This window comes from Myotis yumanensis, unplaced genomic scaffold (genome assembly GCF_028538775.1).
Source record: "Myotis yumanensis isolate MYYU_CA2020_CCGP unplaced genomic scaffold, mMyoYum1.0.hap1 SCAF_12, whole genome shotgun sequence".
NCBI classification, from domain to species: Eukaryota; Metazoa; Chordata; class Mammalia; order Chiroptera; family Vespertilionidae; genus Myotis; species Myotis yumanensis.
Window position 1 is genome coordinate 48735178 of NW_027223763.1, and position 24762 is coordinate 48759939.

The 24762-nt window shown below is 41.7% G+C and overlaps 1 protein-coding gene and 2 long non-coding RNA genes across 6 annotated transcripts in view; 2 read left to right on the plus strand and 1 right to left on the minus strand.

The window, feature by feature from the left end:
• LOC139021241 (uncharacterized) overlaps positions 1-16131 on the minus strand; it is a 92997-nt gene extending 76866 nt beyond the window's left edge. The window contains exons 1-2 of one of the 2 annotated variants that reach the window (XR_011473416.1): positions 16035-16131; positions 14211-14275 (exon numbers count right to left, since the gene is read on the minus strand). This is a non-coding gene — a long non-coding RNA (uncharacterized lncRNA). Of the gene's footprint in view, positions 1-12782; positions 14184-14210; positions 14276-16034 lie in introns of those variants that run through there. The other variant, XR_011473415.1, reaches the window with a different exon arrangement.
• Positions 12774-18417, plus strand: LOC139021242 (uncharacterized). The gene is made up of 3 exons (XR_011473419.1): positions 12774-12866; positions 16349-16418; positions 17618-18417. It is a non-coding gene; the product is annotated as an uncharacterized lncRNA (long non-coding RNA).
• Positions 18418-20608: 2191 nt separating this feature from the next.
• Positions 20609-24762, plus strand: part of RIC1 (RIC1 homolog, RAB6A GEF complex partner 1) — a 102502-nt gene continuing 98348 nt past the window's right edge. For all 3 annotated transcript variants that reach the window (XM_070431620.1, XM_070431621.1, XM_070431622.1), the window contains exon 1: positions 20609-21079. In XM_070431620.1, the coding sequence (XP_070287721.1) occupies positions 20936-21079 (144 nt within the window). In that variant the 5' untranslated portion in view covers positions 20609-20935. The remainder of the gene's footprint in view (positions 21080-24762) is intronic.

Sequence of the window (24762 nt, forward strand, 5' to 3'; positions counted from 1 at the left end):
TTCTACTTATTTCTTTGAAGCCTGTTTTTCACCAAATCACATCCATAGCTCCACCTAGTGGCAGAGCGGTGCCTCACTGAGGTCAGAGCACAGTCTCACTCCAGGGGAATCCTGGGACTTTCACGCTCTCTTCATCAAAGTGACTGGAAATTTACTTAAATTCAACTTTGAACTAAGTAGTTATGATTGTTCCCCATATTGCAAACTGGTAAATAAACTGAGAGGTAAACAGCATGTGATCCAAGACTGTAAATCATCCACGCGTCCTTAATGCAGTGATTCTCAACCCTCCCTGCAAAATACTGTCCCCTGGGGGGTTTCAGGAAGCTCCTACAGGAGATCCTCATTTAATGGGTCTGAGATGGGACTCAGGCATTGTTTGTTTGTTTGTTTGTTTTATGGTGTGTCTCTCCCCGCACCCCCCAGCCCCGCCCCATGGTTGTAATGCGCAGCCAGGGCTGAGTGTCCAGGCTTTGAAGATTCCTTGCTGCCAACTAGGTGTGTTTCCTCACTACTCCGATGTGCTCCCCCCGCTTAAGACAAACTAGGTAAGACATTTTCCCACCCTCTGTGTCTTGCCCTTCGCCTCCATCTCAGCTGCGAGTTCTATTCCGGACACCGCTTGAAAGCTGCCTCCTCCAAGAATCCCCCGCCCCTCACTGCCACACAGACGTTCCTTCTTCCACGGAGCCCCTGAAGAGTCTTAAAAATAACTTTCATGATCTCTTTTCTTAATTGAAAGTTAATGCAATGGTAGGGTATTCTTTTTAATATCAAACTGACAACAGTCAAAATGTCTGCTCTTTCTGTGAGGAAAATGAGCACTCGCTGTATGATGAGAGTGTAACTTGGTGTAACAGCTTTAAGAACAGTCCGGCAATATGTGTCAAAATGCATTCTGTTTGACCCAGCTCTTCTACTCCTAGGAATTTGTCCTACCCACATAATCACACATATGGACAAAAATGCCTGTAAAAGATATACCCGTTGCAGCATTGTTCATAATATCAAAAGATGGGAAATAACTGAAATGTCTCATTACCAGAGGACTAGTTTAATAAACTATAATACATCTATAAAATGGAATGCTGGCAAATAAAAAAAAATACAGTATATCTATAGATGCTGATATAGAACAATTCTAAGATATACTGGTAATAGAAAAAAGATACAATACAATGTTATAGAATGCTCTCGTGTTTTTTTAACAAAAGAATAAATATGTATTAATTTATGTTTGCAAATGCATTCACTGTTTTTGAAAGGATACACAAGCAACTGTTTGCAACTGACTCTAGAAAAGCAAACTACAAGTGATAGGATCTGGGGTGGCAAAAATAGCAAAGATAAATTTGTAAAATTCCCCATATATTTGAAAATATTGAAACCTACATATGTTTTATAATTAATGTGTCAAAGAAGAAATGATAGTGAAAAATTGTACATACTAAAAACTTAATGATAATAAAAAATACTACCTCACTTAATTGGTCTGAGATAGGATTCAGACCAATAGGATAGTTAAAATGATTCTTTAAAGGAAACTTGTTAATTTAAATGCTTATTTTAGACAAGAAGAAAGGTTGAAAATTAGTGAGCTATGTGTTCAGTTTAAGAAATTAGGGAAAGAACAATAGGAAAAAAACAAGTATAAAAAAGTAGATAATAAAGATAAACACAGAAGTTCATGAAAAAGTAAAGATACAAAAGAGAGAATGCATAAAATTAAAAGTTCTGTTTTATAAATACAGAAATATCTGCAGAGATTGAGCAAAAGAGAGAAAGCACAAATAAGCAACATTAGAAGTGAAGGGACATAATCAAAGATAAGGCAAAGTATTTTTAAATGTATCAATTTAGGTCAATCATTTGAACACTTAAATGAAATGGACAAATTCCTTGAAAAGTGTAACTTATTAGAACTTACTCAAAAATAGAGAACCTGAATTGTCCTACAACTACTAAAGAAATGTCATCGAAGTCTTCCCACAAAGAAAATACTAAGCTCAGGTATTTTTACACACTTTTAAGGAAGCGATCAATTCAATCTTTAAAACTATCTCAGAGAGAAAAAAAATGAGACTATGATGCAATTCATTCTATATAACCTTTATATCAAAACAAAGCAAGGACAGTACAATAAAGAAACATTATGGCCAATCTCAATTTTAAAAACAGCTATAAAATTCAAATGAAATTCCAATAAAACCAACCCAGGAGTTTACTTTTAAAAGATAATAGGTCATAAACAAGTTGGATTTATCCAGAAATGCAAGGGTAGTTAAACACTAAAAAATATATAAATATAATTGACTACATTATAGATTAAAGAGGGGAAAAAACATGATCTTCTCAGAAGATGCTGCAAACCATACTCCTAGTAATTTAGAGAGAGAGAGAGAGAGAGAGAGAGAGAGAGAGAAGCAGACCCTTAAATATCAGGAACAAGATAAAGACCCCTTTTACTTCTACTAACTATTATGCAGGATTTCCTAACAAGTGCTGTAAGACAAGAAGTAGCAGACAACAAAGTGGGGAAAAGAGGTAAAAGGTAAAAGTGTTGAAATAGAAAAATGGGTAATGGCATGAATAGCCATTTTGCAGAAGAGAAAATATGAAGACTAGAAATAAATTCTCCATTTTCATTAGCATTATATAAATATTAATTTTAATTATAATATGAAACCATATTATACTCTTCAGATGGGCTAAAATTAAGAAGTATTACTATACTAATTGCAAAGACTTGGATCAAGGAGGACTCTTAAGAAGTTAAATGCTGGTGTGAGTTAAATTGGCACAATCTGAAATGAATTTGACATTATCTTACAAAGTTGAATATGTGGATACCCTATAATGCAGCAATCTGTACTCTTAGGTATACATTGTAGAGGAATTCTTGCATAAGTGCACCAGAAAATACAAACATGGACATTCACGGTGGCATTTTTGTAATAGTAAACACTGAAACGCTAAAAATCCAACCCAAATGTATCAGTCAGGGTTTGTTTAGAGAAGCAGAACCACTGTGAAAAACAAACACAATAGGGGTTTATTGAGGGATTTGGCTGTATGCAGCTATGGGGGCTGGTTATACTGTCTGTGTGAGGCTGGTGTTCTTCTGTCTAGTGCTGGAGTTCAAGTCCCCAGGACAGGCAGTCAGGATGTGACGTCAGGGAAGCAAGGACACGCTAGAACCCACAAGAATGGACTGGAATCTGCCTGAGTCTCTCAGTACTTCTAAACTTTGGTGCCATTCATGGAGTTAAACTTAAACACATCTGACCCAAGAGCTGGAAAGGCTGAAGCAGAAGATTGCAAGGAGGTGGAGGAACTGTGGGACTGCACAGACCTCCTTAGTGTAAGGAAATATGCCATTCCCTCACTTCCACCTTCTGTATTGGGAGCACAATGCCTCCTGCCTTTTCACATGAGAAGTCTAAGAGGCCTAGAGCAGTGAAGTGATCTGTAACCTACGAGCCATTTTAAAGAAAGATACTTATGCATCTGACACTCTTCTCAAGAGAGCCCATGTTGGTATTTTGGATCTGGGTACATGTTATTCCACCTCTCCAAGGGACATTCCTGACCTACGTACTTGTGACTATTGCCTTTGATGATGTCTCATAAGTAGGCTTAGGTAGCTTTGTAATAACAGATCAACTTGCACTTTTATTATCCAAAGGATAATAGATGTGATTTTTGGACTGATTTCCTCCTGAATCAGCCTATATAATAAAGAGATAATATGCAAATTAACCTTCTCGCCATAATGCCGTCACAAGATAGCGGCGTGCATAGTGGGAACGGGGCCAGCTGCTCTGTGTGCCTACTGCCGGAGTTCCCTCAGCCCTGCTGGGGGGTGGGTCCCAGCTGCTGCTCCACACAGCTTCCACCAGGGTGACCAGGCCGGCAGGGGAAGGCAGTGGGGGCGATCAGGCCGGCAGAGGAGCAGTTAGGTGGCGATCGGGCTGGCAGGCAGAAGTGGTTATGGGCAATCAGGCAGGCAGGCAGGTGAGCTGTTAAGAGCCAGCAGTCCCAGATTGTGGGAGGGATGTCCCAGATTGTAGAGGATGCAGGCTGGGCTGAGGGACACACCCCCCCCCCCCCCCCCCCCCCCGCACGGATTTCATGCACGGGGCCTCTAGTTATAATATAATCTTATGTAAATTTGGGCATTGTATCCAAATTTTCATTTTATCTAAATGTGAACTGCTTGCTTTGAGCTAAGACCAAGCTCTCAATCTCTATCCAAATCTAGTATGAAATTATCCATGCTTACTCTATGCCTACTAAGCTAGGGGGAGAAACCACTCTTTGGCAGAACAGAATAAATAAGTTCCTAACCTTTATTTCTCTATTTTTGGCTACCCATCCAGGATGAATTTTAAATCCATTACCAAAACAAAGTATTAGTATTACAATTAGTTAAGGGAGAGAATGACAAGTCTTTGTTAATGGATTTATTTTGAGAAATAATGAAGTTCCAGTACTGGGAAAGAGTTTGGCTAATTTCCTCCAGAATATGATAGTAACATGTAACTAGAAGTGACTTTTTCCTCCCTCTGTATCTAAAAACCTTGGGCCAAGAGTAATTAATTAGAGCTTAATGCAATTTTGTATTTGATATTTTGCTGTGGTGTTAGATTTTGAAAAACAAATACTTTAGTTTAAATCAGTTCAGTGAGTGAAAAATCTAGTTTTATAAAATAGCAAATTGAAAGGCGGTGATTTAAATTTGCAATTTTTCCCCCTGCAAAACAGTTTGTCATAAAAATGTTTAAATGGTGACTTCCAATATTGACGTTAAAATATGACTCAGCCCAATTTTTCAGAAATGTATTTTTTACAAAGTGAGAAGTATTGGCACTTCTTTCATTTCAATTCTTTTTTTGCTAGTTTAGTTTTACTCTATTTTTAAAGATAGTTTACAACAAAATTCTCCACCATCCACATTTTTATAAACATTGTGCTTATTGGGTTATGCTCTGATATGGTTATTATTCAGAGATGCTTTTTTGTTCTTTTTTATTTACTTACTTATTTATTTTTTTTCCTTTTTATTGAATTTATTGGAGTGGCGTTGTTTAATAAAATTATATAGGTTTCAGGTGTACAATTCTATATCATCTGTATGTTGTATTGTGTGTTCACCATCCCAAGCCAAGTTTTCTTTCATCACCATTTATCCCCCTATACCTTCTTCTACCTCCCCCACCCTCTTTCCTTATGGTAATCACCATACCGTTGTCTGTATCTGTGAGTTTTTTGTGTGTTTTATTTTGTTTTGTGTTTGCATAATTTCTTCACCTTTTTCAGCCAGCCCTGCAACCCCTGCCCCCTCAGACAGCTGTTCTCTATTTGAGTCTATTTTGTTTATTTTGTTCTTTAGATTCCATATATGAGTGAAATCATATGGTACTTGTCTTTCTCTGACTGGCTTATTTCACTTAGCATAATCCTCTCCAGGTCCATTCATGCTGTCCCCAATGGTAAGACTTCCTTCGCTTTTACAGCTGAGTAGTATTCCATTGTGTAAATATCCCACAGCTTTTTAAAAATATATATTTTATTGATTTTTTACAGAGAGGAAGGGAGAGGGATAGAGAGTTAGAACCATCGATGAGAGAGAAACATCGATCAGCTGCCTCCTGCACACTCCCTACTGAGGATGTGCCCGCAACCCAGGTACATGCCCTTGACCCGAATCGAACCTGGGACCCTTGAGTCCGCAGGCCGAGGCTCTATCCACTGAGCCAAACCGGTTAGGGCGCTTTTTTTTTTTATCCACTCATCTACTGATGGATACTTGAGCTGCTTCCAAACCCTGGCTACTGTAAATAATGCTGCAATGAACATAGGGGTGCATATATTCTTTCTAATTAGTGTTTTTGGGTTTCTTCAGATATATTCCCAGAACTGGAGTCAAATCAGTGGGTCATAAGGCATTTCCATTGTTAATCTGTTGAAGTGACTTAAAAGAAAGAGAGGCCCGGCCGACATGGCTCAGGGGTTGAGTGTCCACCTATGAACCAGAAGGTCACAGTTCGATGCCCAGTCAGGGCATATGGCCAAGTTGCGAGCTGGATCCCCAGTGGGGGCGTACTGGAAGCAGTGTATCGGTGATTCTCTCTCATTGATGTTTCTGTCTCTCTATCCCTCTCCCTTCCTCTCTGAAATCAATAAAAAATATATTTTTAAAATATCACCTATTTAAAAAAAGATAGGTAAATTTCCTCCTGAAAGTGATAATTAAAACTACCAATTAACTGAACACAAGACAGTTTCACATAGAGACAGTAATAATCTGCTTTGACTTCCTCTACTCTTTTGGGTTTAGACTTGAGGGTTTCAGGTGTCTAGATATGTGTTGCTGGGCTGTGGGTACCTGCCACAAATTGGGTTCTCAGGGAAGCTGATTCTGAGGCAGAGATTAGGGAACAGGAGGTTTATTATGAAGTCCTCTTAGGATCAAACCAGGCCTGGCTAAGGCCGACATTGAAAGAGAGCTGTGTCCTCTGCCCCAGCACAAGGGGGTGATGAATCAAGGGGGATAAAAGACCCAGCTTTTCCTCTCTAATTTGTACCAATTCTGAAGGATGTGTGTTCATTTTAATTAAGGGCACATTTTTTAATCAAGGGTCTGTAAGTATTCGTAGCTAAACATTTTTTAAAATTTTGCAATTTGAATTGCAATCTTCATTATCAGGAAGTGATTTACAAAAATACTGCATTGTACTGAAATAAACTACATATTTATTATCTTAGAGACCTGAAAAAATAGCATTTTCTGATTTCTGGAAAATAGTATCACCTTTCTCTAAGTTTCCTTTTGTTTGATGTCTTTATGTGGCTTCAAAGGGCTCCCCATGCCCTCTGCACCACTTCCCAAATCTGTTCTTGCTATTAATATTTAGTAACAAAGAAAAACCTAAACAGAACCCACCCAGCTTTTATATCCTGTACAGCCAAACTGTAATGAAAGTTTGAGTCTTTCCAAAAGTCTGGTCTTCACACCGTGGAGGAAAAACAGTTTGGGGAAAAAATGCTTTGAACATGTGAACCATGTAATTTCATCTGAACTACGGAATTCCAAAAATACTTGCTTATTGAAAGGGAAGTTACATTTTTGTGTTAGAACTTGCTGTGGAGAGGGATAAGCACTAGTTCTCCCCTCCCTTCCTTTTTCTCGTAAACATAAGAATTAAACACTGTCTGAGTAGCTGGGGAGGAAAATAGTGTGGAGAAGGTAAGCTGGACCCTGAGGTGAGCTTGCCTAGAACCTACTTTTGTTGGAGATGTATCTACTCTGCTATTGAGCCCCACTCAGCTGGAGACAATTCCCTCCCCCTGAGGATAATGCAGGGGTCTGGCCATGTCTTTAAGACGAGTTGGACAGAGTCCCAGAGATTTCATCAGTTCTGCTCACTGGTGCCAGTGTACACACCGTACCAGTAGCAAGACTGGAACTTTTGGGTCTCTGCTGGACAGCCTGATCAAACAGTACTTTTTTTTTTTTTTTTTAGTTAATCCTCACCCGGGATATTTTTCCATTATTTATTTTTTTATTTTGTAGAGAGTAGAAGGGAGGGGGAGAAACAGAGAGAGAAACATCGATGCAAGAAAGACACTTAGATTGGTTGCCTCCTGCACACACGCCCTGACCAAGGCCGGGATGGAGCCTGCACCCGAGGTAGGTACCCTTGACAGGAAGCGAACCTGGGACCCTTCAGTCTGTGGGCTGACTCTCTACCCACTGAAGCCAAATGGCTGGGGCAAGCAGAACATTTTAAGGTTCTGTTTGGTTTTAGGTCTCTGTAAGGTCATCGGGTGTTAGTAATAATATTAATAACTTGAATTTGAAGGAATGTGTACTATGTGCCAGTTGCAAACAATACTGGATACTTTTACATGAATTACATTATTCAATCCCCACAACAATCCGTTGTGGAATTTGAAGCTTGGAGAAGAACCCAGATTTTGGAAACAATCAGTCTGACTCCAGAACCTTTCTTCACCCCTATTCTGTGAGCCCTGGCATTTGATGATGGGTCTCAGTGTTCCAGATTGAAATCTCAGACACCCGTGGAGCAGGTGCCGTTGGGGCCCTGCCCATGTCTCCCCAGGGCTTTACCAACAGCCAGCAGCGGCAGCACCTTGCAATGGCTTTCTCTAGTGGCTAGAGGTCCAACTGTGAGCATGGAGGCTGGGTGTGTGGAGACTTAATGCCTCCCAGAGCAGCCCTTAACTAATAATTGATTAGAGTTGGTGTACAGGGGTGGGCAAACATAGGTTTACCATTGTAACGTGAATAAATAATACTACAATTAATAAATAATAATACAAAAATAAACTGTTTCATGTTCTCAAGACTGCAAACCTACGTTTGCCCACCCCTGTATAAATCTCCAGCTCCCTCGATTCTCAGGCAGAATAACTAAGAGACATGGGTTCTACACTGATTCCCAGCATTCCCCAGAGGGACTGAGCACCTGTTATCCATAGTGCCAACATGCTTGAAAACACTGCCTTTATTGGCCGTCCTCCCTCCCTTCTATTACATCCCTGATGGCATTTCCTGAGGTCACCACCAAAATAAACTATTTGTTGGTGTATTCTTGTCTCAAGGTCGGCTTCTTGGGGAACTAAAGTGAAGACAAAGATTAAAGGAAAGATGGGTCTTTAAAGGAGGAGCACCCAGGTGGAGGAGGTGCTGCGTTGATGGAAGGGAGAGCCCGAGGTTGCATCTGTGGAACGCAGCCTCTCAGAGATGGGCCCCTGTTCTCGAAGGTGAGGTGTCTTGGTGAGACAGGAGAGAAAGGTTTTGGAGGATTATTGAATTTTGACCCACTGAGTGTTTCTTTGACAGCTCGGTTGGGTGGAGCTTTTATCAGAAGTTCTCTTTTGCTCCATTCTTTATTTATGTTTGTCCAACATTTAATAAGAAATAAGACACCCCACCACGGTGGCTCAGTGGTTGACCGTCAACCTATGAACCAGGGAGTCACAGTTCCATTCCTGGTCAGGGCACATGTTGACTCGATTCCCTGTAGGGGGCGTGCAGGAGGCAGCCGATTAATGATTCTCTCTTGTCATTGATGTTTCTATCTCTCCCTCTCCCTTCCTCTCTGAAATCAATAAAAAATATATTTTAAAAAAAGAAACCAGGAAATACAACCATTAGTAATGAATGCCAACATGTTCTCAATAGAGCATTGAGGAAATAATAATGAGTAAATGAAAGACAAGTGCACAGTGTCTAATTCTGGAGGACTTATATCTTACCTACATAGTCTGAACATAATAATGTATGTGCCGTGTAACTGAAACTGAATTGAGCTCGTTTGCCAAGTTTATTACACTTAAAGGATAGTTTCTCAACTTGTGACTCCATGGTCTTTTTTTATTAACTGGACTTCCAGTGGTGCCAAATGTATTTTCAGGGACTAAAATGGGCTTTGGGAAACTCGTGCTTTGTTTGATTGTGTAGAGTTAGTTAGTGAGAAAGTAAGTTTGTGAGGTTAATGGCATCGTAAAGTATTAACACACTTGCATTCATACATTTTAATTCCTTGGCTGTCTTTGAATAAATATATTCAAATTTGTACCTGCATTAAGTTTTGCCTGAAACTAGACATTTTAAAAATGTATTATATGGCCTGAATAAGTTTGTTTTAAAACTTTTGCTTGGGGGTATTGTTATGAGTGCTTTCATGATTAACAAATTTAGAAATGTCCTGTAGATAAGATGATAAAACCTTAAGTAGATGTTTCTTCTAGCCACAAGAGGGAACTGTATGAGCAGTAGTAGGATATTTCGAGATAATTTTCAGAGGATCGCAGCACACATTCTGCATTCCTTGAGTCTTGAAGCATCCCAGTGTGCTTGCCACATTTCAGTCAAACAATATTTCCACCAGAGATTTGGTTGGGTTACAGAGCTGAATAATACCTTACTGCTTTTTAAAATTTTTGTATGCTTTATTGTTTCAAGTATTACACATGTCTCCTTTTTCCCCCATCGACCCCTCCCTGGCCACTCTCACCGCCCCCTCAGCACATGCTCCCCCTGCCCCCCCCCCCCCCACCGGGGCCGTGTCCATTGGTAATGCTTATATACATACATACAAGTCCTTTGGTTGGTCTCTTATCACCCCCGCCCGCCCCCCCCCCCTCCCCCCGCTGTCCCCTGCTTTCCCTCTCCATACTGCTTTTTAACAGGTAAATTGATTTTTATCTGCTTGACCATGAAGAACACGGACTTAACAACAAAGTATACACAGGCAATGGCCAACTTCCTTTTGTAATCCACACACCCCCTTATATAAACCCATCTGTTTGCTCCAGACTGGTCAAGGTAAAAACATGGAAGGATCTCTTGCCATCCCTGTCAATTTGCTTGTCCTTTCCACAGAGGAGTCCTAAGACAGCCTCTGGAAACAATGTGCTTGCTTGGGATTGGGGAAGGGTAGATTGAGGGGAGAAGTGGGGATACTATGTTCCATTCCTCAGGGTCCTGCAGAAGCTTTTCCTCTGATGGGAAGCAACAGGCAAGGCAGCACGAGGCAAGAACACAATCAAGTTCTCGAGATCTTTGAAGGAAAGTAAGAGCCTGCAGTGCATCACATGGGTGTTTTTAGGGAGTGACTTGGGTAGGGAGAGATTCTTCATTTGGTGAATCACATATTGTTTGAAGGATAATGTTAAAATACTATCCGATGTGCCTAGAGGTTAATTCCTTGATTCATTTATAACCTTCAACATCATACATGGGTGATATGTTTCTACTGCTTATTTTCAAGAATTTACATGACCTTGTCCATACATTATTATTTTCATTTTAAAAAATATATTTTTATTTATTTCAGAGAGGAAGGGAGAGGAGGAGAGAGATAGAAACATCAATGATGAGATAGAACCACTGATTGGCTGCCTCCCGTACGCCCCCCCTCCCCCACTGGGGATCAGCCCACAACTCGGCCAGGTGCCCTTGACTGGAATCAAACCCAGGACCCTTAAGTCCGAAGGCTGATGCTCTATCCACGAGCCAAATGAGTTAGGGCTATTATTTTCATTTTTGCTTAAGACACAACGAATGTTATTCTCCAGGTGAATGTGGAAATCATGATTTCATTCATTAATTTTTCTGCATGAAAGTTTGGGTAAGAAAAAAGCTCTTAAGAATTAAGAAAAGGTAGTTAAGAAACCAGAAGTATTGTGTATATTTAGTTAGTGGGAAAATAAGTTTATGAAAAGAGGCAGTATAGTGAATTTTTTTAAGTGGTGAGGTTCTCGGTTCAAGTTTTGACTACCACTTCCTAACTCTGTAAACCTTGAGCTTCTCTAAGCCTCACTTTCTTCATTTGTAGAAATAGGGATAATAATAACTACCTCGTGTAATTGTTTAGAGGGTAAATGTTAAGTCAAGTGCTTAAAGTAGTAGCTAGCACATAGATGCTGATGATTTGTGTAACAGCACCAATCATCAGGAAGTTATTCATGGCTAATCCAAAACATACTGCTAAGGGCATGGATTTACTCTGAGCTCTTGGTTTCCAGCATTAAAAAAAACAAAAGAGCCGAAACCTGTTTGGCTCAGTGGATAGAGTGTCGGCCTGCGGACTGAAGGGTCCAGGGTTCGATTCCGGTCAAGGGCATGTACCTGGGTTGCGGGCACATCCCCAGTAGGAGATGTGCAGGAGGCAGCTGATCGATGTTTCTCTCTCATCGATGTTTCTAACTCTCTATCTCTCTCCCTTCCTCTCTGTAAAACAAAAAACATATAAATAAAATATTAAAAAAAAACACAAAAAAAACCACAAAAGAAAAATATGAAAAGATGAGTATTATCACCGTCTTCACTTTAGAGATGAGGAAGAGTTAGGAGTAGATTAGAGGGCTAGTAGGGCCACATGAAGGTGGTCAGCATGGACCAGGAAGCCCATCATGATGGGCTCAATCATGATGTTGCTATTGAATGACCTAAGGTCCTTTCAACCATTTGATCTCATCGGGTCTCTATAGCAGGGTTGTTCTATCCTTCAGATTGCTCTTTTATCAGGAAATCAGGAAAATCTAGAATTGCTGGAGGAGGAATCATGCCCACATTTCATAGAAATCCAGTGGACTTTCTGACTTGTTTACATGCTGGTGGGAGAATTGGGAGATTTAATAAAAAGATTCTAGCCTGAATATAAAGACAGCACAGAGAGGGGGTACTTTAGCTTATTTAATCTTAATCAACTCTTATGGACCTTATTAATATGCATGAGAAATCATCAGGGTATTTGTTTAAAATGCTAATTCTTGGAACCACCACCGCTGTACTGGCAGCCATCAGCCTGGCTTGTGGCTGAACAGAGCTCCTCCCATGTGAGAGCACCATGACCACCAGGGGGCAGCTCCTGCATTGAGCGTCTGCCCACTGGTGGTCAGTGTGTGTCATAGTGAGCAGTCATTCCCAGTCCTTCTGCTGTTAGGGTCAGTTTGCATATTACCCTTTTACTATATAGGATAGAGGCCTGGTGCACGGGTGGGGGCCAGCTGGTTTGCCCTGAAGGGTGTCCTGGATCAGGTTGGGGGTCCCGCTTGGGTGCCTGGCCAGCCTGGATGAGGGGATGATGGCTGTTTGCAGCTGGTCGCACCCCCTTCAGGGTGGGGGTCCCCACTGGGATGCCTGGCCAGTCTGGGTGAGGGACTGAGGGCTGTTTTCAGGCTGGCAGGTGACTAAAGCTCCCAAACTCTCCTTTTTTTCTTTTTTTTTTATTCTGGGATTTATTTACCTTCTATAGCTGTCACCGGAGCTGAGAGCTGGCTTTAGCTCTGAGGATCGGCTCCCGCTCTGAGACCTCGGCTGCTGAAAACAGGTATCTGGGTTTGTTTGGCTTCTATAATTGAAACACTGTTGCAGCTCCAGCTCTGACAGCTGAAAGCAGGTTTCTGGGGTTTGTTTAGCTTCTATAATTGCAACATTGTTTCTTAGAGTGCAAGCTCAGAGCCCAGCAGCGGCAGGCGGGGAACCTTGGCTTCCTCCTTCACTGGAGCAAGCAAGCCTCCTGCTCGCTTCAGCTGCCTGGCTGCTGGCCGCCATCTTGGTTGGCAGTTAATTTGCATATCGCCCTGATTAGCCAATGGGAAGGGTAGCGAAGTTATGGTTAATTACCATGTTTCTCTATTATTAGATAGGATTGCTGGCTATCCCTCTAATCTTTTTAAAAAAATATGCAGCCACTTTTTTATATATCTTTTCAGGTACTTATAATCAAGTTTATTGAGTATTCAATTTGATAGATATGTTCCTTTTATATTAATCCTTTAGTGGTTTTATAAATTATTTCTATGAAATACATATAAATTCATGCTATGAAATTCACTTATATTTCTGTTGGGTCTGGAAATTGAACTATATAATATTTAAGGTCCATTCTGACTAAGAGGTCATACTTGTAAGATTCTTGCAATCCTTTCAGCATAAAGATTAACTATGTTCATAATTGATGGATAATATAAAATTACATAATCCAAAACTTAAACTCAAAGTTTTGCCCTTGAACTTTATCTTTTGGTGTACACCTGCTGATGAGACATTGCATTTCTTCAAAAATGATATACACCATGGACACAGACAATAGGATTGTGAAGGCCTGGGGTGAGGGCAAGGGCAAGCTAGAAGAGGTAAAGGGGGCAAAAAAGGTACATTTGTAACACTTTCAACAATAAAGATTTTTTTTAAGATATATAAGTGACCAAGTATGTGAAAAAATGTTCAGCACCACTAATAATCACAGTTATGCAAATCAAAACCAAAATAGATATGATCTTACATCCATCCAGATGGCTAGTATAAAAAAAAACACAGCAAATAACAGGTGTTGGTGAGGATATGGAGAAATTGGAACCTTTGTGAGCTACTGGTAAGATTATAAAATGGTGCAACTTCTATGGAGAACAGTATGGAGGTTCCTAAAAAAATTAAAAATAGAACTACCATATAATCCAGCAATCCCACTTTTGGGTATTTACCCAAAAAGAATTGAAAGCAGGAACTTGAATAGTTATTTGTACAGCAATGTTCATAGCAGCTTCATTCACAATAGCCAAAATGTAGAAGCTACCCAAGTAGCCACCACTGGATGAATGGATAATCAAATGTCATATATATACTAAATGAGAAAGCCAGTCACAAAAGGACAAATACTGTATGGTTGCACTTATCTGAGGCATCTGAAGTAGTCAAATTCACAGAAACAGAAAGTAGAATGGTGGTTATCAGGGCCTGAGGGGAGAGGGAAAAGAGAAGTTATTGTTTAATGTATACAGAGTTTCAGTTTTGCAAGAAAAAATAGTTCTTATGATCTGTTTCACAACAATGTGGATATACTTATGCTATTGAACTGTACATTTAAAAATGGTTGAGGTGGTAAATTTTGTTTTGTGTTTACCACATTAGAAGAATATAAATTGTAAAAAAAAAAAGATAATAAAAAGAACAATGTTGCCCTTTTATAATATTTGCACTGTCACACAAAACATAACAGTTTGGTTTGATAAAAATTTCATGGAACTTGTTATTTATTACATCAGAATAATTGAATGAGAATAAGACAGAAGCCCAAACTATTATATGCCAGAATAGTTTGTTACAACTGGGCACTAAATTTGACTCATTAATAAATACAGGAAATAATGGGATAGTGCAATGAATATGAATTTTGGTCCAAATTAATGAAGGCATATATGTCTAAATAGAGAGGGAGAAGAACGAGGAGGAGGAGGAGGAGGTGGAGAAGGAGGAAGAAGAGAGAAAGATCTGATTAGAATTGTGGTGAACTTTTTACTGCTTCACATTGTAAGGTTAAATGTTTTTTTTCCCCAACTCTTCTTGCTATTTTAATAAAGAATGCACACAGAAATTCAGGTACAGCATTTTTTTTTTTAATACTGGAAACTCATTGAGACATAGTCAAACAGAACAATTGTTATTGTTGGCTGCTAATTTGAATGGAATCAGGTCTGTTTCCAACAATGTTTTAATTTCTAAAAAGACTGAAGTTAAGAGAAAGAATAATGATTCTTTCCCCATTTTGCTTGATTAGGAACAAGGTGCTTCTTCGCTTTATTTTCCATTGAGGCTTATTAATAAGAAACCATCCTGCCTTTATGGTTAATTAAAAGTTTTCAAGTTATTGTTAACACTGTTTACTGTAAGGAGGATTGTGGACAAGGTAGACTGGTTAGTCACAAATGACCAGAGAGACTAAGATGTTCTTTTTAATTTAAAGGTTTACACTTTCTATTATTGAAAATTTCAACCATATAGAAAAGGAGCATGAATAACACACTAAATTCCCAAGAACCCATCACTTAGCTTCAAAAATTATCAACTCATAGCCAGCCTTGTTTCATATATATTTCCAACTTCTCCACTCACCCCCAGATTATTTTGAAGCAAAACACAGATATCATATCGTTTAAGCTGAAATATTCATTACCATTCTTCAGAAGGGGGAAAACAATAATCAAGAATCCAGCATAGCCCTTGCTGGTTTGGCTCATTGGATAGATAGAGCGTCGGCCTGCGAACTGAAGGGTCCTAGGTTCAATTCCAGTCAAGGGCACATGCCCGGGTTGTGGGCACGATCTCCAGTAGGGGGCATGCAGGAGGCAGCCGGTCCATGATTCTCTCTCATCATGGATGTTTCTCTCTCTCTCTCCCTCTCCCTTCCTCTCTGAAATCAATAAAAAATATATTCAAAAAAAGAATCCAGCATAGTCACATATGAACTATTTTTGTTAAAATAAATCATATATATATATTCTTCATATATATGAAGAACAGGGACATTTTCAATGGTCACTTAACATATATGATAGTGTGGTAGCCACACACACACACACACACACACACACACACACATAGTCTAACCCAGAAGCAAATACATCGGATGCACATAATGAAAGTATAATAAGTTTGAATATTAAAAGCATATTGAAGAGTCATAAACTAAAGCAACATCATCGTCAGTAAATATTACCATCAGCTCTTATGGAGGTCACCAAAGACTGGGAGTAGTGTGCTCAGAACCAAGTTCTGGTTCCAGTCCTGTGCTGTCATCAGAAGTCTGTGACTGTGTGAAGGACACAGGGCCTACTTTCAGTCTTGTGACTTGGTGCCTTTTCTCTGAACCCTCCTCTCACCAGTCTTGGGACTGTGCCTGAAATGCCACATTACAACATCATTCCCAATGGTTTGCCAGCACTGCTGGGCCCACTGAGAGCAGGACAATTGGGACATTTTCAGTCATGAGCAATTTAACTCTGTTTTACGTAACTTTTTTCCTCATTGCAGAAGTCGTGACTTCATTACAGACAATTTGGAAAATACAAAAAAAGAACATCACAAACACCTGCAATCAGTGGTAAGCACCAATATTATAGAGCATTTTCTTCCCTTTTTTTTTCTAAGCACTTTTTTGTGTGTGTGTGAACATAGGATATTTTACATACTGTCTTTAATCTGCTTTCATTACTTCAGAGTATATAGTGAAATACTTCTATATAGTTAAATATTCTTTCCCAAGATAATTTTTTATTCTTACAAAATATTCCATTGTAAGGAAGGACTATAATTAATGTCTTTTGGGAAACATTTAGATTATTTCCTTTTAGCTACACCTTTGTGGGTGCACTGTTAAAGCTAAAGCTCTGTACATATCAGTGTTTATTTCCTTAGAAAATAATCATAGGCAAAAAATAATTGGGGCCAAGGGTATGCATATTTTTAAGATCTCTTTTTTTCTTTAGATGTAATGCTAACTGCCCTTTAGAGAAATTGCACCAAATTATATTCTCACCAAGAGTTTATAAATGTACATGTTCCTGTGTACCCTTACCAACATTATTTCTTCTTCTTTTTTCTCCCCACTTATTTTTGATTTCAGAGAGGAAGGGAGAGGGAGAGAGATATAGAAACACCAATGATGAGAGATAACCATTGATCGGCTGCCTCATGTCCCCTACTAGGGATCAGGCCAAAACCTGGGCATGTACCCTGACCTGGAATCCAACTGCAACCTCCTGATTCATAGATTGGGACTCAATCACTGAGCCACATCAGCTGGGCCCAAAATTATTTCTTGTAATAAAAAAAAGCCTGTTAGTTTATGAAAACATGCACATTTTAATTTTCTTTTATCCATTTACTCTTAGTTCAGAATGGAGTTTAATAAGTTTGACTAGAGTGTGATAGTGATGGGGTAGGGGAAGGAGGACAAGCAAGATCCAGGATATGGAAACTGCTAATGGATTTTATAAAAGAACACTAGTATCCCGGTGCATGGATTCGTGCACATTGAAAGGAAATTAGAAGAAATATTTTAATATTGCTATTCGCCCTTTCTCTATAGTAGAAATGTCAACCAAATTCACAATTGACAATGACAGATGGAAACACATGTGTGTGATTGGCGCCAGTGAGAGCTTTATATGTATCACGCATGCTTGAGTCAACTTAGCCTTTTATATATATATATATAGAATAAACTTGCTTAATTAGACCTGCTTTCTCATTTAGCTAAACTTTTTCCAGCTCAGTGAAGCACCCCAACTTCTCTTTCAGGTAATTGTCAGCAACACAGCAGTAAATATCAACATGAAGCAGATTATTATTGTAGACCACGCAGGGAGAACAAAGGCTAAAATATTTAACTGTAGCAGTGTTTGACTATATTCTGCACAGTGAGAAGACCTGAAGTCATTTTCAAGGTCCACCATTTCTTACTTCTTTCCAGTCGGGTCGAGTTTCTAAACTTTCTAAATCTCCGTTTTCCAGCTAATGAAAAGAAAATAGGATTCTACCAAGTCTGCTATCTACCTACTCCAGGACTTCTGTGAGGATCAAACGAGATGAGGCACGTGAAAATGCTTCACAAACATTTGGTTAAAGTGTAAAATGTTTCCACCTGGCTATAAAGCAAGTCATATTCCTGGGCTGAAGAAACTCCAAGGAGGCTAGTCACTAGGGAGAGGAAGCTGGGCATTGCTACGTGATGGCACTACCCGGCGCCCACAGCCACCGTTTCTGGGCTGGGCTGGGCTGTGGGCTTCATTTTGTGCTATGGGTTCTTGGCAGCGTTGGCTGTGATTTGGCAGGATGTTGCTCCAGGGTGGTGGCGGGGCCTGTGTCCCACTTGGGGAAGCCGAGTGTTGGTTTGTCAGCGCCAGGTCCATGGTGCCATTTCCTTTTAAATGGCCAGTGCGCATCATGGCAGGCTCCTGTTTTGAGTGTCTGCCCCCTGTTGGTCAGTACGCATCATAGCTACTGGTCAGACAGACAGCCTTTCATATATATAGATTGGAATGATACTTAAAAGTTGAAAAATACAGTCCATAAGGTTTCCATCACAATGGGGGAACTCTTAAGTAAAGGGTTGTGAAGAGTCAGATATTTTACTCACCCCCCCTACCCCCCCCCCCCCCCCCCCCCCCCCCGCTCAGGGAGAAAGATCCAGAGAATCTCCCCCTCTCCCTCTCACTGAAAGAAGCAACGACCACAAGTCAGTTCAATCCAGTCTAAAAATCACCGGGTCTGTAGAAAGAAGACAAGTTCTTTTCCACTCCTGTGACCTGAGGCTCTTCTACCACTCTGGCCCTGTTTCCTCATTAAGAAATTGAGGGTGACATCACACCTATCTTGAAGATTTACTGTGGAACTAAATCAAGTCATACATTTGAAAATATTTTGTAAACCTTAACTGTTAAATAGGAGTGTGGCAGATGAATTAAATGCTAAAGTCATCAAAACAAGTGAAGTTAAAACTGACTGCAACAAGTTACTCAGAAGTTCCTTGAACTGCAGGAGTGCAGAAAGATGCTCACACGTAGGAGTCTGAGAACAAAGACCCTCTGACCAAGAGCTGAGACAGATACAGTCTCAGTAAAATTGCCAGTGGAATTGCTGCAATGTAACTTATGTTCATATCCCCTCTCGTTCTGCCAAGTGCATAAATGAATCTGAGTAAGTTAGAAGAAAGTATGATGCAACTGTTATTGTACAATTTTATATTGGCAAGTCGAGAAACCTCTCTGGGCTTCTTTATTTGCCTAATGGTGTAGTTCAGCTGGATCAGGGTTTCATCCAATATTTCATTTGACAATTATTTTCATTGTTTACTATTCTTACTATAGTCCAGCTGCTGTGCTGGCTTGGGGGGGGTGGGAGGACCACCAGGAAGGAGACACAGTCTCGCAGTCTGACCACAAGAGGCCCGCGAGTGGTGAAACAGTTTCAACTTTGATTTGAGGAAGCTGGTTCTCTGATCACGTTCTGAGGAATGCCGCGAATGTTTAGGAGAATTATGTAAAGTTACATATTTTGTTATGAATACTAGCTACAATGCTACTTCTGATATGGATTAAGTTACTGACGTTTTTTGTTGTTTATGTTGCCACTTTTTTATTCGAGTTAACCTCTTGTTTTCAACCTGGGCTAACGCAAGTGTTTTTAATTGAAAAGTAATATACACATATGGAAAAATTCAAAATGTACTAAAAAGGTAAACAATGAGAAACAAGTCTTTTATTCTAGATGCCCCCTCTCCTCCCACTCCACACTCTATCCCTCACTCGTGCTATCCTCCTATTCACAGGTAATCGGTGAGTCTAAAATGTTTTAAAACAGTGGTTCTCAACCTTGGCTGCACATTCGAATCACCTGGGAATCTTTTTAAAATCCTGATTTCTGGGCCTCATCCGCCGGAAATTCTGTTTCTTTGTTTGGGGGCCCCAGAAATCAGGATTTTAAAAAGATTCCCAGGTGATTCGAATGTGCAGCCAAGGTTGAGAACCACTGCTTTAAAAGAAACAGTTGAGGTGATCCCTGAGGTCCGGAAGTTAAAACACTGAACTGCATAATGTCTAAAGTCTCTTCCAGCTCTAAAACGAAAGCCAAGTCTTCTCGGGTACATGCCCCAGACAGCCTCGCCTTGTCTCACAGTATGCGTGGTAAAAGGACAGATGAATGCAAACTGAACTAAAAAATAGATACTAGATTCAGACTCCTGAAGGGCAGAGGACAGGACTCCCGGCACTTGCGTCGTCGGTTATTTACGGATTGAATCAAGGCTCCCTCTAGGCTGTCAACTCCATGAGGGCAGGAACCTCCCCACCAATTTTCACCGCAGACCCTGGCACACAAGGAGGGACCACGGGACCCAGGACCCAGCAGCCCGGCACTGAGGTCGCGGCCAGGAACCCGGCGTGGGAACGCAGGAAGGGATGGTCACGTGACCCGTCTCCCTCCTCCCCCTCTTCTGTTCCCCCCCTCCCCCCGCCCCCGTCCACAGGGGAAGCCTGATTGGGCTGGGCCGGGGGCGGGGCGTGGACCGCAGGCCGAGACGTCTCCCCGCAGGGTCCCGCCGGGCTCTGCCAGACTGGCCTCCGAGCCCCACGTGACCGCCCCGCCCTCCCTCCCGGCCCGGCCTGCGCGCGGCGGCTGGGGAGCGGGAGGTGCGAGCCGGCAGGAGGGCAAAACCGCTGGCGTCGGCACGCTGCGCGGAGGCCGCACGAGACGATGAGGGCGGAGCTTCCGGGGCGGAGGAGGGGGCAGGGAGAGGCCTCCAGTGCGCGTGCCCGGCCGCCTTCCCACGCGGCGCGGGGTGCTGACGCCCGCGCGGCCCGAGGACGGGGCGGGGCCGGGGCGGGCCCCCGCGCTCCTCCGCCCCTCCGAATCCCGACTCGCCCTCCCCCACACTGGGCCCCGTCAGCGCGGAGGTGCCCTCGGAGCTTGGCATCGCGGTGGCCCGGCCCGGCCCGCGGGCAGATGCCCCGAGTCCCCGGCGGCGGTGCGGGAGGCGGGCGTCCGGCCCCGGGCCGCTGAGTGGGACGGACGGGGCTGGGGGCCGCCGGGCGCCGCGGCGTCGGCGGCTCCGCGCGGACCATGTATTTCCTGAGCGGCTGGCCCAAGAGGCTGCTCTGCCCGGTGGGCAGCCCGGCCGAGGCGCCCGTCCACGTCCAGTCCGACCCGCAGAGGACTCTCCTCGCCGTGCTGGCCGCGGCCCGCCTCAGCATCTGGTACAGCCGCGTGAGTAGAGCCGCCGCCACCTCCCGTTCCCTCCCCGCGCCCCGGGGCCGCCCAGCCCTCCACTTCCACCCGGAGTCCCGGACCCCGACCCCTGGGCGCAGACCCACTGGGCTGGGCCGTCCCCTTCCTCGGACCCGGGTCCGGGCAAGTCCTGCGACGGGGGCTCCCGGGTGGATGCAGCCGCCGCCGCCGCTGCTGCTGCTGCTGCTGCCGAAAATCCCGGTGCCACCCGCGTCGGACCGACCGCCCTGCACCGGGCAGACCCCGCGCGCTCCCGTGGCTGAGCCCCGACTTGCCCTCCCCCTTCCCCGGAGCAGATTGTTTATTAAACTTTCCACCGTGAGAAATACGGCCGCTGCCGGTCCCCAGCCCTCCGGTTTGAAGGCCGTTGGTTTGGAGTCAGGGAAAGCCTGTTGGGCTGCGTCCCCCGTGCCAGACTTCACAGGCCTCTGACAACTTACTTCCAGCAAAGACAGCTCCGCCAGAGTTTTCCATTTTTCCCCCTAAAGGCTGGGTTCTACAGCTCCTCGCTTCTCCCCAGCATCTCCCCCCTTCGAGGCTAGTCCTTTTCTTTGCTGCTCTTGGACTCTTGGGTAGAGGATCGTGCGGAGGGAGAGAAGTTACAGGAGCAGAACTAGAGCTCTAGTCTGTCCGCGCTGCGCCGAGGTAGTCACACCTGGAAGGAATAAGTTTTGGGTAGAGCATGGAACTGAGTTCTGTTGATGCTTTCTGGGAATCCTGTGGGTTATTATTTTTTTTTTTTCCTTCCTTGTATCTAATTACCGAGTAGATAAAAGGAAAAGTTGCAAAAGTAAATAGTGGATGGGATACACTCTATATTTTTTTGAGAGCTGTCTACAAAGCTACAGAATAGGGTATAAAAGTGTTGTTCTATTTCTTTTTTTAAAGAAGGCAGTACTAATCGATGTCCGAGTGAAGTTTTTCTCTCTTCAGAGGTTGCTTGACCACCTGGAAGTAGGTTGTGACCTTGGCTTTATTAGATCTATGTGAAATACTGGTTTTAGTTAAATTAATTAAAACCCCCAGCTTTCTGTGTTTAGCCATTTGAATGCCTACAAGGTCTTTGGCTATCCTCACACACAACCCTAGTAAAAGTGATGATGAGATTTAGACATTTCTGGTAATGTATCTCCTTTATATAGCTATCGTAGCTAGACTGTAAATCAGATTTTTACCATTAAGTTTTGGCTGATTTAATTTCTAAATATATATATTAAAACAAAATAGGCTGTTATAAATACGACAACATGACTTCTGTCTGTTGCTTGTTGCATTTTTGAATATATATATTGTATATCATTTGGTTCTTAAATGATATACTAATTCATTTACATTGTGTATGCCAGTTAAATAAAATTTTTATTTGGGTGTATCTAATTATTATTTTAAATACATGAAAAAAATAATTATACCTTGAATTTTAAATTGTTTCAGTTGTTTTCTAAGTTTCGTGCAGTGATTCTCAACCTTCCTAATGCCACGACCCTTTAATACAGTTCCTCATGTTGTGGTGACCCCCAATTTCATTGTTACAAATTGAACATAATTAAAGCATAGTGATTAATCCCAAAAACAATATGTAATTATATATGTGTTTTCTGATGGTCTTAGGCGACCCCTGTGAAAGGGTCGTTCGACCCCCAAAGGGGTCGCGACCCACAGGTTGAGAAACGCTGGTTTAGTGGTTAATTTCACTTTAATACGTTTTATTTTTTTTAAATATATTTTATTGATATTTTACAGAGAGGAAGTGAGAGGGATAGAGCCTTAGAACCATCGATGAGAGCGAAACATGGATCAGCTGCCTCCTACACACCTCCTATTGGGGATGTGCCCACAACCAAGGTACATGCCCTTGACCAGAATCGAACCTGGGACCTTTCGGTCCGCAGGCCGACGCTCTATCCACTGAGCCAAACAGGTTAGGGCTAATGTAACACGTTTTAAAAGACTAATATTTAGCTTCCCTTATCTCTAAAAAGGCAGACTTAACTTATTTTTAGGCAGAATACAACTTAATATGAGGGATGAATAGACCAGAAGCCTGTAAGTTACTTTAATCCTCTGTAAAAGAAACAAAAATATGCCTCAGTTTTGTGAATATTGAGAATATCTGTGTGTGTGTGTGTGTGTTTGCTTTTGGAGTTACCATGTAAATACTATGTATATCTAAGACAGTCTAGAATTTAAAAGTACTCGTATTCCTTTCATTCAAACTCCTACCCTACATACATACAGATAGCTACTTTCTACAGAAGTCCTGGGGTCACCACCATTAAGGTCCTGTGTACAAAAAGTTAGATTGTAGGGAAGTCATGGGTTCAGAAGTATAAGGTAAAATGAAATGCAAGAATATCTTGGGGGTGGGGGAGAGACCACAAAGTACTGTAGGTTTATGAGTGGTTAGTCTTGCTCTTTGGCATCAGCTTTTTCCTTTAAAAATGAAGTATTGGACCAGATGATTTTAAGGTCTTTAATGATATAACTGGGTGAATGAGGAACAGGTGCCTATAACTGGGTGAATGGAGAACAGGTGCCAGACTCCAGTTTCCGGCCTCCTTTTCTTGAGATATGCTTCCCCCCCTCCCCCACTAAATCAAAGTTTTTATTTTGGTTTTTAAATGTCTAAACTTACTGAAACTGTGTATGTTAAAATAAATTTAGGTTAACAAGCTTTTTTTAAACCATGAAGACACGCCGAAACCGGTTTGGCTCAGTGGATAGAGCGTCGACCTGCAGACTGAAGGGTCCCAGGTTCGATTCCGGTCAAGGGCATGTACCTTGGTTGCGGGCACATCCCCAGTGGGGGGTGTGCAGGAGGCAGCTGATCGATGTTTCTCTCTCATCGATGTTTCTGACTCTCTATCCCTCTCCCTTCCTCTCTGTGAAAAATCAATAAAATATATTAAAAAAAAAAAAACAACATGAAGACACCTCTAGCTAAATTGAGGAGCTATCAGTCCCACATAATTTAGAGTGAATTGGTGTAAAATAGTGTGTATGCATGAGAACATGAAAGCTTTGATTTTGGAGAGGTTGTATATGCAAGTACTTTTATAGAATAAAGTGAATTTTGAAGATCTAAAGGGTTTTGAGGAATAGTTGAGGTTTTAAAAGCTGCTTGAGGGCTTTTGGAGACAAGGAGAGAGACATCAAAGAGATGAGAGGATATACAATTTGCTTACTTCAAATTTGGGTCTTAGTAAGTTAAACTCACTTAGGAGGATGTATCTTTTTTAAAAAGAAAAATAGCTTTGTGGAAGAAACATGCATTTATAGTCTAAACTGGTTTTTTAAAAAATATATATGTACATATATATATTTATTGATTTTTAGAGAGAGAGGAAGGGAGAGGGATAGAGAAAAATATTATTCATCAGCTGCCTTCTGCACACCACCTACTGGGGATTGAGCCCTACTAGCTTGGTATGTGCCCTGACCGGGAATTGACCCCGTGACCTCTTGGTTCCTGGGTCAGTACTCAAGTGCTGAGCCACACCAGGCTGGGCCTAAGCTGGCTTTTTTAATATCCAAAAGAATTGTTATGTATAAAAGGTTGATTAGTCATTAAACTGTGGAAACAAAGTGAAATCACTAAGAATAACTTCTGTACATTTCATGGATTTTCTAGTGAACTTTTACTTATTCCTTATAACTACTAC